Raw genomic sequence first — 13,677 nt, 5'->3', positions numbered from 1 at the left:
GCACATAAAGAAAAACTCCTGCATGGAGGCATGGAACAGACTGACATACTTTGGTGTGGGGATGGGGGGACGAGAAGAGAAAAACCAAAGAACTTATATACTTATATGCATAGCCCATGGGGACACAGGCAATAGGGTGGTGAAGACCTGGGGGGCTGAGTAGGGGCTGGGAGGAGAGAGGTAAGGGGCAGGGGTAAAATGGGAAGTATCTGTAATACTATCAACAATAAAATGTACATATATATATATATTTAAAAAAGAACTCGTTAGAGATGGCAGCCTGAGGGGATCTCCTTTAAGTGGACTGGCACCATGGCCTTTTACTCTCAGGGGCACCCTTTTCCTCCCTTCTCCCCCACCTACCCCAGCAAGGAACTGTTGGGTGGTTTTCTTCTAATGTTCTTTTTAATGACAAACACCAGCATCAGGACTCACAATTTAATGGCCTCATTTCTTTATTCTGTGCTGTTTCCCACCTGGTCTTGTGAATAAACAACATCCTTAGTAACACTGCAAATCCACACGAGGCCTAGTTTTCTCAGAGGGCAGAGTATCCATGGACCTGCTGTGGTGTCCAAAGCCTCCGTGTAGCTGCCACTTGACAAGGCTGCAGAGGTGTGGGGTAAGGATGCTGCTGTCCTGAATGTGACCTGAGCTTCTGTCCCCTTCTGCTATTCACTCTTGTTCAAATAGGCCAGGAAGAGTCCCCTTTGCCTGTCAGGGCATAAGCAGTACCACCCAAGAAAAACCTCCCTGCAGCAGGTTCTCTAACACAGGCACTTTAAACCCTGAGTGATGGAAAGCCAAGATTTTGTATCATCTCAGCTCTCAGCATTCACTGTCTCATCCAGCTGATTTATGGAGTTAATGCTGCACTTAGGATTTCCTTAGGAAGACCTGAGCGGTGCTAAGAGTAGCTGAGACACTTAGGGTGGCTATACCCACAATACTGTGCACTTGTATGATTTGTGGGGCTGACATGGCCTTCAGTTCTAACTCAGAATCTGTCAAAAACCAAGCCCCAAAACAACCTTGCTAGTTCTCACTCAGTGGGAAACACATCAAGCTCAGCTCCTTGGGCGTCTGGCCTGAACCTGTTTAGAAAAAATACTTCTCTAATGAGGATGGAAATACGAGAGGCTCAAGTAAAAGGCAAATGAGTGAAGTTTTAAGAAACATATAGCCACCTGCATTTTAGGAACCGATACTGCGGTCTTCTACCTCCTTCACCAAATTCTTCACACAATAAAGCTTGCTCCTGAGGGCCTTGGCAATCTCAGGCATGACAAAACCCTTGGTGCACAAAATTATCCTATCAAGTCTTAAAAGAAAATTTCAAATTCTTAAGAAAAAAAAATATGGCAGCAAAACCTCAGATCTCCTGTGATGCCTGTAGCCTGCCCACCTACTAAATAAACAGAACACCAAACCAGCCCAAGTTATGCAAGCAGCAGGCTACCCTAAACAGAGTCCTGCCTGTGTGGGACAACTATGGCAACGTGGGAGGGAGTGGGGTGCAACTGTGCTGTAAGAAGTGAGAAATGGTCTTGCTTCTTGAGTCTCCAACTTTCCACTTTGGGAGCCCCCATTCCTAACACTGCATTTTGTGGCTGGGTTTATCCAGCCACATAAGGGGCAAAGAAGGACAGACCCAATTTTCTGTTTCTTCTTGTTTCTAGTATAGGAAAACAATGGCTTTGATCCCTCTGCCTCTCAGGAAGCAAAATCTTCCTAGACCCAGGCAGATGGGATGTGTAGAGAGTAGTGCATCTTCTCCCAATTAAGGACGGGTGCATGTCCTCCTGGAGAAAGATAGTTCTCTGAGCACATGATCCTGAAGGCTTCTAGCACCAATAGCTAACTCCTTTCCCCACTTTCTGCTAGGTGAAAGGCCATGGAGTTGGGAGAGCCCTTCTTCCTGATTCATGCCACCTGAAGTGCTCACCAAGAGATGGCAAGGACTGGTGTGGGCACCTCTCCAGGTTTCTCCCCTCTCAGAATCCTATCAGTGCAGTTCAATGAAAGCCTCCAGCTCCTCAGGGATGAAGCCTTTGTAGGGGATTTTATTCTTGTCCAGGGTGCGGGCTGCAAGGCACTGCAAGGTTACATAGTTGAAGGGCTGGATGGTGCTCTTAGCCAGCAGCTTCTCATCCAGCAGTTCGTAGGCTGTTTTCTTGAAGGCATTGGTGGCATCCATGTGGGCCCCCGCTTCAATCAGGGCATTCATAATCCCTGGACAATTGTTCTGGGCAGCTATGTGCAACGGGGTGTTGTTGTCAAAGTCCCGACTGTCTGGGTCGGCCCCACAGTCAAGCAGTACCTTGACCACCTGGAGGGAGGGGAATCTGCCCACTGGGTATCGGCCCACGTTTGTGGTGTCCTTGTCCACGGCCATGTGCAAAGGAGTGAAGCCATTCTTGCCCCGGGGGGCACACTTCAACAGCCGGTAGACAGTCTGATGCTTCAGATGCTCCTGTTCGGGCGTGCATTCCACTTTCTCCAACAGATAGAGCAGGTGGAGGATGATGGCCAGGGCCTTGGTGAACTGGACAGAGTCCCCAGGCTCCTTGGGCAGTTGCAGGGCCCGTTCCACTTCCCGGACCCCCTTGCAGAGCACCCCCATGAGATCAGCAAAGCCAATTTGTGTGCCCAGGCTGCCCTTGGCTGCCCGGTCCTGAAGTACATAAGAGAAGAGTTCAGCAAATGAAAGGAAGCTGCTGGCAGTCATGGGGCTCAGAGGCTCCAAGTTGTTCTGTTGCATGTCTAGGGCATATTTCCACAAGCGGATACAGCGCTCAAAATTGCCTGAGTCGGCATACACGGCACCCCTATAACGGATATAATAAGAAGTGTCTGGGTGAGAGGGACCCAGAATGCGCTCTCGGATCAACAGGGCCTGCATGCGCATCTCATCTGGGTCGGTTATAAGTGCTTCCAATTCCTCGGCAGTGTTCACCTCCCTGGAATAATCATAGGCCAGAACCAGCTGGGGGGGCTCTGGTTTGGGCAGATACTCGCCCCCCTGGTGCCGCAGCTCCATAGCCCGTCTCCAATGTTTCAGGGCCCCAAGCAGATCACGCTTCTTATCCACATACGTGGCTCCCAGCAATTCCAAGGCTTCCACAGCAGCTTCCCGGCTGGTGGGGCAGCAGCTCTCATAAGTTTCACTGAGTGGTTCCTCTGGGGAGGAACTGCCACAGCTGGCCCCCTGGGACTTCACGCATCCCAGACTGGAGGGACCTTCTTGGGCCAGCCCTGGCTGCACCTCCATCCCAGCCGGCTGCTCCTGGATAAGGTATTCCACGATGTTGGTGTGGCCGGTCACACTGGCTGCCAGCAACGGGGTCATGCCGTAGCCATCGCGCTCCATGCGAGCGTTGCACCCGAGCAGCAGCTGCAGGATCTCCAGGCTGCCGGATTCGGCGCAGTCATGCAGGGCGGTGTTACCCTTGGCGCTGCGTCGGTTCACCTGGGCGCCCTGCTCCAGCAGGTAGCGGGCGATCTCACGGTGGCCCTTGTAACAGGAGATCATGAGGCACGTGTGCCCGTGCCGGTTAGCCACCTCCAGGTCGGCCTGGTGCTCGCCCACCAGGTAGCGCACTACTTCCAGGTGCCCATCGAAGCAGGCGGCGCGCAGGGGTGTGGAGTTGGTGCGCGTGGTGCGGTTCACCGAGGCCCCGCGGCGCAGCAGGCTCTGCACCACGTCCAGGTGGCCGGCGGCTGAGGCAGCCCACAGCGGCGGCGCACCCTCGATGGTCTCGCCATCGAAGTGCACCGAGCCGCTCGCCTCCACGCTCGCGCCGCACCGGTCCACCAGGTACTCGACCACGTCCAGGTGGCCGTAGCGGGAGGCGATGAGCAGCGGCGTCCCCTCGCCGGCCACCTCGCCCGTCAGCTCGTCCAGTTCCTCCCGGCTCCGGCCGCTGAGCAGCTTTTGAAGCAGCTGAAGCTTGCCGTCGCGGGCGGCATTGTACACGACGGTGCGGAGGTCCATGGTCCGGACCTCTGCCAGGCCATGGGCTGGCCGCCGGGAGACGGGGAGACGGCGGGCTAGAGCCCGGAGGGTCCAGCTGCAACCTTCACCGTCTCCCCCGCCGCCATCTTAGGGGCTCCTTGGGCGGAACAAAATGGTTGCCGGGGCCGGGAGCCGTGGTCTAATGGGAGCTCATAGAGAAATGTAGTCCTCGGAGCCGGCCTGCTCTGTAGGATAGGGAAGGAACTGTGAGGTTTGAGAACTACATCTCCCAGAAGTTCGCGGGCTAGCCCCAAGCGAACTTTTAGCACGGCGCATGGTGGGAATTGTCGTTCCATTTGCCGCCGATTGTAGCGGAAACTGTCAACGGAGGACTACAATTCCCGAGATGCAATGCCATCGCGATAGCTTATGAGACCTAAGGAAGTTTTGTGACTGTCTCAATGCCGAAGCCAACAGGAAACGCAAGCAAGAGCCAAAGACTACATTCCCCAGAAGTCATCGGGAGCAACTTGGCGCCTATTACCGAGAGGGAAAGCTGGCTAAGCCGACCTAGCAGTCTGATTTGGGCTGCTGACAGACAGGGGGCGCTCGGAAAGGCAGGAAAGCCAGCAGGGCGAGGATATTAGGGGTGCAGAAAGTACAGGTGGCCCTAAGGGTCAATCTCGTGCACTCAGTTCTCATGCATTTATTCTTTCACTCACCCTTTAATACTGTCAACTGAAGGTGGTGGCCACCAAGGGCAGTACCCCCAGAAATTCTCGGGGTACAGTAATGAGGGGAGGCTTTAGTGATACATCTTGTGTGTGGACCGGCTGGCTGTGAGACAGCTTAGGTGTGAGGACGCTCAGTCCAGACAGCTCCAGTGAGGGTCTCTCGCTGCTTCAGTGCTGGTGTCACAGGTCCTGCTGAGGGAACGCAGTCTTGGAGGGAAACTGAAAGGGAACTCTGTTGAGGCTGAGGTGAAGCTGGCACACTGAGCGGGCTCTCTCGTGTGTGTTTTTGTTTGTTTGTTTAATTGTTTTAAGGTTCTGAAGGAACTTTTTATCCAATTGGATTATAGGAAAGTCTTTTTCTCAATTTTGGGACTAATTATCCACTATTATCTGGGGAAGCCAGCCCCCATGAAAGAAGTCAAGACCGTCATGCTGGCTAGACCAGTGTAGACCCTCTTGTTCGCCTTACCACCAAGCTGAGCCCTGCCCAAATTCCTGACCTACCGACTCCATGACATGTAAGAAAATGATTGTTTTAAGATTGTATGTTCTGGAGTAGTTTGTGATGCAGCAATAGTAACTGGAACCGGGTTCAATGTAGCTTGTGGCTTTAATTTTACTGTCTATACTTACTAACCAAATCACACAGTTCCCTAAGAGTTTGTTTACTATGTCTGTTTCCCTCTGGGGGACTGCCTGCTCAACGGGAAAATATGCCTTGGCTTCGATTCTAAGAAACAGTCTCATTGTGTTCTTGAAGGGACCGGATAGATCTATGCTGCTTCCCTCAGCCTGAGGTATTGTTATATGTCTTTATATAATTAATTCAGCCTCGTTTATTGATATTCTAAGCACCGACTATGTTTTGGGTTCCTTGCCACAAGCTGGGGGTGTCTCAGTGAGCAGGCAGACAAGTGTTTGTTCTCAAGAACCCAGAATCTGATCGAGGGAGGGAGGCTAAGTCAGGGTGTGTAGTCAGGGATGTGGGAACCCACAGGAAGAATAGGTTAGACCTTGCTGGGGAGGGAAGGAAGTAGTTGGGAGATGTTTCATTGATAGGGAATTTTTCAGGTAAAGTTGTTGAAAGAAGCAGTGTTTCATATCATTCTAGTTATCTGTTTGGCTTAATACATTACCTCAGGCTTGGTGACTTCTGTGGGCTGAATTGCGTCCTCTCAAAATTCGTAGGTTGAAGCCCTAACTCCCAATGCGACCGCATTTGCAGACAGAGGCTTTAGGGGATGTCACCCAGCCTTGACAGTCATCCAGGGGCACTTCCACCTCATGCCATTTTCTGGAAGTAGCTCGCTAAGTCTGACCCACTTCAAGGGGGAGAGAATCAGACACCACTCTCTCAAGGGAAGGGAGTTAGATGTGGGAGAGATGTCAATAAGTTTGGAGATATGTTTTAAAACTATACACAGGCCATGGCTGGTGTTTCTCAGTGGTTAGAGCATCAGCCTGTGCACCAAAGGGTTGTGGGGTCAATTCCTGGACAAGGGCACGTACCTGGATTGCAGGTTTGATCCCTGGACCACTCAGGGTGCATGTGAGAGGCAGCCAATCGATGTGTCTCTCTCACATCAATGTTTCTCTCTCTCTCCTCCCCCTTTCCTCCCTTCCACTCTCTCTAAAAATTCAATGGAAAAAATATCCTTCCATGAAGATTGGCCAAAAAAACACACCCACAACAAACAAATAAAAAAGACCACACACAGAGCAAAGACCCAGGGATAGACCCTAGCATAGGCACGATGCATTCAGTACCTCATTGGATCTCTCACTCCATGCCTACAAGAGAGCCTTTTAGGGGAATTCTTTGACAGCAACGAGGGGACAATCCCTTCTCTTTAAAAGTGCCTAAAACAATTATGCAATTGGTTCTTTTTATAACATACTGGATAAAACATTCAGAGCTATACACATCTATCAAAAGGACATTTCATCAAGTCCTCTTGATTTTTTCTACAAGATAAGACATCACTGAATAAAAAACAGACATTGTCCACACTACTTTCTTAGCTGTCTATGGTGAGGTGTACTTTTTATTTTATTTTATAGCAGAAGTCTGACTTGTGAAGATACCCACGCACACATGAAGTTTGGGGAAAGAGGGAGGAGTCTACCATGGGGAAATTATGTGGGGGCATTTTATTCATTTATTTTTAATGTTTTTATTGATATCAGAGAGGAAGGGAGAGGGAGAGAGAGATAGGAACATAATGATGAGAGAGAATCATTGATCGGCTGCCTCCTGCACACCCACACTGGGGACTGAGCCCACAATCCGGGCATTTGCCCTGACTGGGAATTGAACCCTGACCTCCTGGTTCATAGGTTGACACTCAACCACTGATCCACACCGGCCTGGCTGTGGGGGGCATTTTAGTCACCACTTCTCAAGCAGAGATGACTGATATTGGTGGCATTCAATGATATGTATTTTTTCTTTCTCATTGAGGGCCTTAAAGGCGACCTTCGCTCATTTTTAATAGAAATGTTGTTGAGTAGCAGGAGTGCATGGTTCCCTGTGATAACAAGCAAGAGAGAAGCATTTCTTTGAGTATGTAATTTTAAAAATTGAAACGAGATTATCCCTGTTAACATGTGCAACTCAGTGCATTTAGGACATTCACAATGTTGTACAACCATCACCTCTGTCTAGTTCCAAAATACAGGGGTGGGCAAAAGTAGGTTTATAGTTGTGAGTATTCAAAACAGTTTATTTTTGTATTATTATTTATTGTATTATTTTTCCATATGAACAACTGTAAACCGACTTTTGCCCACCGCTGTATTTTTTTTTAAATATATTTTATTGATATTTTTACAGAGAGGAAGGGAGAGGGATAGAAAGCTAGAAACATCGATCAGCTGCCTCCTGCACACCCCCTACTGGGGATGTGCCCGCAGCCAAGGTACATGCCCTTGACCGGAATCGAACCCGGGACCCTTCGGTCCGCAGGCCGACGCTCTATCCACTGAGCCAAACCGGTTTTGGCCCACCGCTGTATTTTTGTTACCCCAAAAAGAAACCCCTTCCCCATGAGCAGTCACCCCCCAATCTATATATTTATTATATACTAGAGGCCCGGTGCATGAAATTCGTGCATGGGGGTGAAGGGGTCCTTCAGCCCAGCCTGCACCCTCTCCAATCTGGGACCCCTTGGGGGATGTCTGACTGCCTCTCACAATCCGGGAGTGCTGGCTCCTAACCGCTCGCCTGCCTGCCTGATTGCCCCTAACTGCTCCCCTGCTAGCCTGATTGCCTCTAACCGCCTCTGCCTTACCCCGCACCCGGGACCCAGGCTTCCCTCCCTCTGGCCGGCTGCAGGCACCCAGGACCCGGGCTGGCTTCACCCGGGCTGGCTGCAGCCGCAGGGGACCATGGGCGGGCATGCGGCTTGTCCTTCTCCCAGGCTGCAGACGCAGGCACTGGTGCCCGGGACTGTGGGACGAGTGGCTTGTCCCTCTCCTGGGCCGCAGCCTGCCTGGTCCCCATTCCTCCCTCACGAGCTCATTTGTGCCTGGCTGGTCCCCATTCCTCTCTTCCCATTGTTGAGTGTCTGAGCAGTTAAGGCGTGATGGCATGAGGGCGTGATGACCATTTGCATATTAGCTCTTTATTATATAGGATTATATATGTACATAAATGTGATACATAAGTATATATGATACATGTTTATATTATACTAGAGACCCGGTGCATGACATTCATGCATGGGTTATGGTCCCTGGCCAGCGATCAGGTCTAATCAGGTTCCCAGGTTCCCTGCCTCTCCACCTCTCCACCTCCCTGCCTCCTCCTTCCCTCATTTCCTCAGCACCCCGCCTCTGCCGCTGGTCACCTGCCATGTTCCACGCTGCCCCCTGGTGGTCAGCGCACATCATAGCAAGTGATCGAACTCCCAGTCTCCTGGTCAAACTCCCGAGGGGACACTTTGCATATTAGCCTTTTAGATAGATAGATAGATAGATAGATAGATAGATAGATAGATAGACAGACAGACAGACAGACAGACAGACTAGAGGCCCAGTGCACAAATTCGTGCACGGTTGGGGTCCGGCCGGCCTGCCCCGATGGGGGCTGATCAGGCCGGGCCAGTGGGAGGAAGGGGCCATAGGCAGTTGGTCAGCCGGCCCTACCCCCTGGTTGAACTCCCGGTTGAACTTCTGGTCGAGAGGACAATTTGCATATTAGCCTTTTATTATATAGGATAATGATATATCTATAATATAATTTATAACAGAATATAATGTATTATAAATATTACATACATGTATAAGATACATAAAATAAAATGTAATGCATATATATATATACACACACACACACAATGTATATAAAATGTTTTCTGAATAATTTGGGGAAGTAATGTAGAGTCTTTATAACCTTTACTCTTAAATACTTCAGTGAGCATTTCCAAAGAACAAGGACATTCTCTCATGGACCCACAGTTTAATGATCAAAATTGGAAATGTCACACTGATAAGCCCGATCATCTAATCCACCATCCAGATTCCGAGACTTTCCATTGTTCCAATAGTGTCCTTTATAGCTGCCCCCATGGAAGTCAGTGATGTTCACAACCCTTTCCTGCTTTCCTTCTCCTGACCCAGACTGGTTGTCACTGAGTCTGGGCCAGGTGGGATCAAACGAGGATGATTTTTTTCTCCAATTATTGCCTCCCCTGCTCTCTTGTCACATCTCCCTTCTCTGCCCTGAGGAGCACATTCTGTAACGTGACTGATCACTGTCAGTGAAAAAGTCTTGCCTTGTCCTATCCGGTCCTGTTAGCAATTTCCATCTCAGAGCTTTCTTCAACCCCTTGCTGATTCGTGATGTTACCGGGAAAACTTGGGGCAACTCCCCGCTCTGCCTAATCCCTTCTGCCTCACTTTGCACACGTGCCCGGTGTGTTCTGTTTCTGTCCATCCCTCTGCCGCTTGGCTGAGGCAGGGCTCGGGAGAGGGTCTCTGAGTGCACCAGCAGGTGTGAGCTCTGACCACCCACATAGCTGCTCTCTCTGGATCCAGAAAGGCAGGCATGGAGAGCACAGATTCCTGAGGCAGATATGGGTTGGGGGAGGAAACTCAGCTATCTCCTTGTGATGCTGCCTGCCTGTTGTCATGGAAACCCAAGCCACTCGCTTTTGAAGGACCCATTAAGGTGCAGGATATAATCAGCACCCTCTCTGGCAGACCCCCACCCTCCCTGGACAATGCAGCATCTGAGTTCTGCCCTCACCACCCCTCTCCAGCCCTGTCTGGGGATGACTCGCTATGTGATCACAAGTCTCCTTTCCTGTCCGCATCTTGGCCTCCTCCCCCGTGGAAATGACTGAGGGACATGTCGCAATTGCCACATTATCTGTGTGTATCAAACTATGAGAAGGATGTAAGATAGTGGCTGAAAATGCAGACACTGTATGCAAACTGCCAACAGTCAAGTCCTGGCTCTGCCACCCAGGAGCTGTGCAACCTTGAGGAACTTGCTTCAGCTCTCTGAGCCTCGGTTTCCTCTCCTAAAATGGGGAATGATAATGGTACCTACCTCATAGGAGCTAATATATCTACAGCTGTTAAAATAGTATCTGGGTTTTTTTAAAAACCCTAATATATCCATCTGATGTACTATTTTTCAGCTACACAAAAGGAATGAACCATGGACACAAGCTGTAGCATGATGAACCTTGAAAACATGCTGATCCGTGAAGGAAACCAGACACAAAAGGCCACATAGTGTGATTTCATTGATATGAAATGCCTAGAACAGGCAAACCCACAGAGACAGAAAACACATTAATGTTGCCAGGGGCTGCAGGAAGAGGGGCGTGGGGAGTGACTGCTTAACAGGAACTGTGTTCTTTTTGGGGCAATGGAATGTTCTGGAATTAATCAGGTAGTGGTGATGGTCGCAGGACTTTGTGAATGTCATGAAATTGTCACTTTAAAAAGGTTACATGCAAATTTTATACTCTGTGTATTTGCAAGGTTTAAATATTGTTCTGATGGGGGGACACAACACAGTGACACTCACATAGGAGAAAGGCAGAACCCTTTGTCACTTGGAGCTCCAAAGAAGAGGACATAAGGCTCACACCAGGGACAGGGTGACGGTAAACTGGAGCTGTAGGGGGCAGCTCATACAGGGCAAGCCAGTGGGGTTAGTTAGGTTTCCTGGGCTTCCTGAAATGGGCTCATTTGAATAATTTTCCAAATTCCAGGACAATAGGGCTGTCCCTAGTTGCCTGGTTCCTAGCTCTTGGACAATTGAAGGAGGTGTCTAGTGGCCCTTGAGTATGAGAGTGGATAAGGGAAATAGTCCAGATGTGGACTTAATCAATTGCTCAAGAGGACCTGATTGGCCTCTGAAATGGGTCCTTCCCTCTCTCCTTTCCTTCCTTCGTTCTGTGGAAGTAGATATTCATTTCTCTTCTGTGTAAGTCTAGGCATAGAATTGCTGAGTCAAAGGGAAGAAAATAAACTTCTCTTTTGTTTAAGCCACTGTTATTTTGAGTCTGTTAGAGTAATTGGACCATATCCCCATACATTGGCAATCCCTGCTTCTTTGCCTCACTCTCTGGCACCTTTGCTCCTGGAATCACCATCTTGTCTGAGACTCCACTTTCATGAAATCCCAAATGAAGATAATTGGACAGTGACCAGATGTAATAAAAAAGTTGAATGGGTTGTCCCTTCAGTTCAGATGCCCTCCGCTCCATTGCAAATGATGGCTCATCTTTATAGGTGCATGTGGCCTTCATATTTGTGTCTGACAAATGGGCTCAGACTCCAGCATTTATGTCAACTGAATACTTATCAGGTGCTAACACTGATCTGGGCATGGATGGGAGAAGGATGAAACTGGTGAGATTAAATGAGGTGCCCCCTCCCAGAGGTCTCTGGAAGAAATGAAAGGTTGGTGGGTTTTATGTACCTTTATTTTTATTATTTGCTAGAGGCCTGGTGCATGAATTCATGCACAGTGGGGTCTCTCAGGGTGGCCTGCAGGGATCAGGCCCCAGCTCACGACCCCAGGCTCGCAGCCCCACAGTTCCTGCCTGGCACCCCCGCTGTGGCCTGGCACCACCCCCTCACCTGCTCCACCATCCTGCTGCCGCCGTCCAACTGTCAAACTCTCGCCGTCCAGCTCTCCTTGGGGCCCATCAGGGCCAGCAGCACCTCCACTACCACCTACTGCCAGTGCCGCATCACAGACGCCCGCCATGTTCCACACTGCCCCCTGGTGGTCAGCGTACGTCATAGTGAGCGGTCAAACTACCGGTCAAACAATTTGTATATTAGGCTTTTATTATATAAGAAGATTGATTTCAGAGAGGAAGGGAGAGGGACAGAGAGATAGAAACATCAATGATAAGAGAGAATCATTGATCGGCTGCCTCCTGCACACCCCACACTGGGGACTGAGCTTTTAACCCGAGCATGTGCCCTGACCAGGAGTCGAACCATGACCTTCTGATTCATAGGTCGATGCTCAACCACTGAGCCACACCACCTGGGCCATTTTGTTTTTTAAATCTAAGGAAGGATTCCCCTAAATAAGAATCAGTGCGGCCATGGCCGGTGTGGATCAGTGGTTAGAGTGTCGGCCCACACATCACAGGATTGCAGGTTTGATTCCTGGTCAAGGGCACATGCCTGGGTTGGGGGTTCACTCCCTGCCTCCACTGGGGGCCCATACGGGAGGCAACCAGTTGATATGTCTCTCTCACATCGATGTCTCTCTCTCTTCCCTTCCCTCCCTCCCTTTCACTCTCTCTGAAGAGCAATGGAAAAAAATATCCTCAGGTGAGGATTAACAACAACAACAAAGCAGAATCAGTGGGGAAGCTCATCAAAATGCAGATGCTGGGGCCCGCCCACCCCCCTCTGGCTTATTGAAATTGGTAGGTCCTAGGAGTCTGCATTCTCTAGGAGCTTCCTAGAGGAATCCAAGATGCTCCTGGCTGGGCCAGTTGTTAAGGGCAGCTGGTGGGGAAATGACAGGCAATACTCTCAGCAGGATGAGCCAGGCTGTGTTTTGAAATTTGAATTTCATCCTTCAGTCAATGGGAGTCTTGGAAGGGTTAAAGGCAAAGGTGGGACTTGATCAGATTTGTGTTCTAGAACAACCCCTCACTGTATGTGAGAATAAACGGACAGTTGTGTGTGTTTGGAGGAGGGAAGAGACAACCACGCAGTGATTGCGGCAGAGGGCTGGGGAAGAGGCTGGATTTGCCCAGAATGACTTGCCTTGGCAAATACCGGGTTGGGGAAATGGATGAGGAGGGGAGGGACCCTGGGATGTGGAGAGGCTGCCACATTGATGGGGACACGGAAGGAGGGGAGGTGGGGGCTGGGTGGGTTAGGTGTTCAGTGTGAAATGATTAATGTAGAGTGGCTGTGAGAGACCCAGGGGGAGACATTTGTAGAAATACTGGGGCAGAAACTCCTCTTTCCTAGGGGTTCCTAAAAGGCAGTATCCGGATGCCTTTTTAAAAAATCCAAAAGCTCTTCCATTCCCAAAGGGAGATCTATATATAACACAAAAACTCTCACAATTAGCCTTGATCCAGACATTGAACCCTTCTCCCCACCCCATTCTCAAAGTGCCTCTGGCATGTAGGTGTCTTGTAATCATATTTTCTCTGCTTGTTAATGAACTCACTGAGGCAGTACTCCTCGAGAGAGAAAGATTTCATTTGTCTGGGGCTGAGAAGGGAGACGGGGTTGCCAGAGCTAATGAGGAATCAATGCCTCGTAATTGCTAATTAAATGAGCTTGGCTCTCTCCTGGGGCTATTAGTTGGCTGGCTGGCCCTTGATTGTCCACAAATTTAATTATACTCCCCAATAAACACCCGCAGCACCCACCACCCCCCGGTATCTCTGTGGGGGAAACCAAGGAGAAGCAGGATCTTCATGTGTGTGCTGAAACCATCAGTTCATTTATTAATACATTGATTTATTCTCTGATGCCTTTATT

General features: G+C 49.8%; 1 protein-coding gene across 1 annotated transcript; it reads right to left on the bottom strand.

Annotated features, from left to right (window-relative positions):
* Positions 1-399: 399 nt before the first annotated feature.
* FEM1A (fem-1 homolog A) lies at positions 400-4,118 on the bottom strand. The gene has a single exon (XM_080674525.1). The coding sequence runs from the start codon at positions 3,992-3,994 to the stop codon at positions 2,006-2,008; it is 1,989 nt and encodes a 662-aa protein (XP_080530651.1). The 5' UTR covers positions 3,995-4,118; the 3' UTR covers positions 400-2,005.
* Positions 4,119-13,677: the final 9,559 nt, after the last annotated feature.

This window comes from Plecotus auritus (assembly GCF_963455305.1).
Source record: "Plecotus auritus genome assembly, chromosome: 6".
NCBI lineage: Eukaryota > Metazoa > Chordata > Mammalia > Chiroptera > Vespertilionidae > Plecotus > Plecotus auritus.
This window is presented reverse-complemented; position numbering and strand designations above follow the sequence as displayed.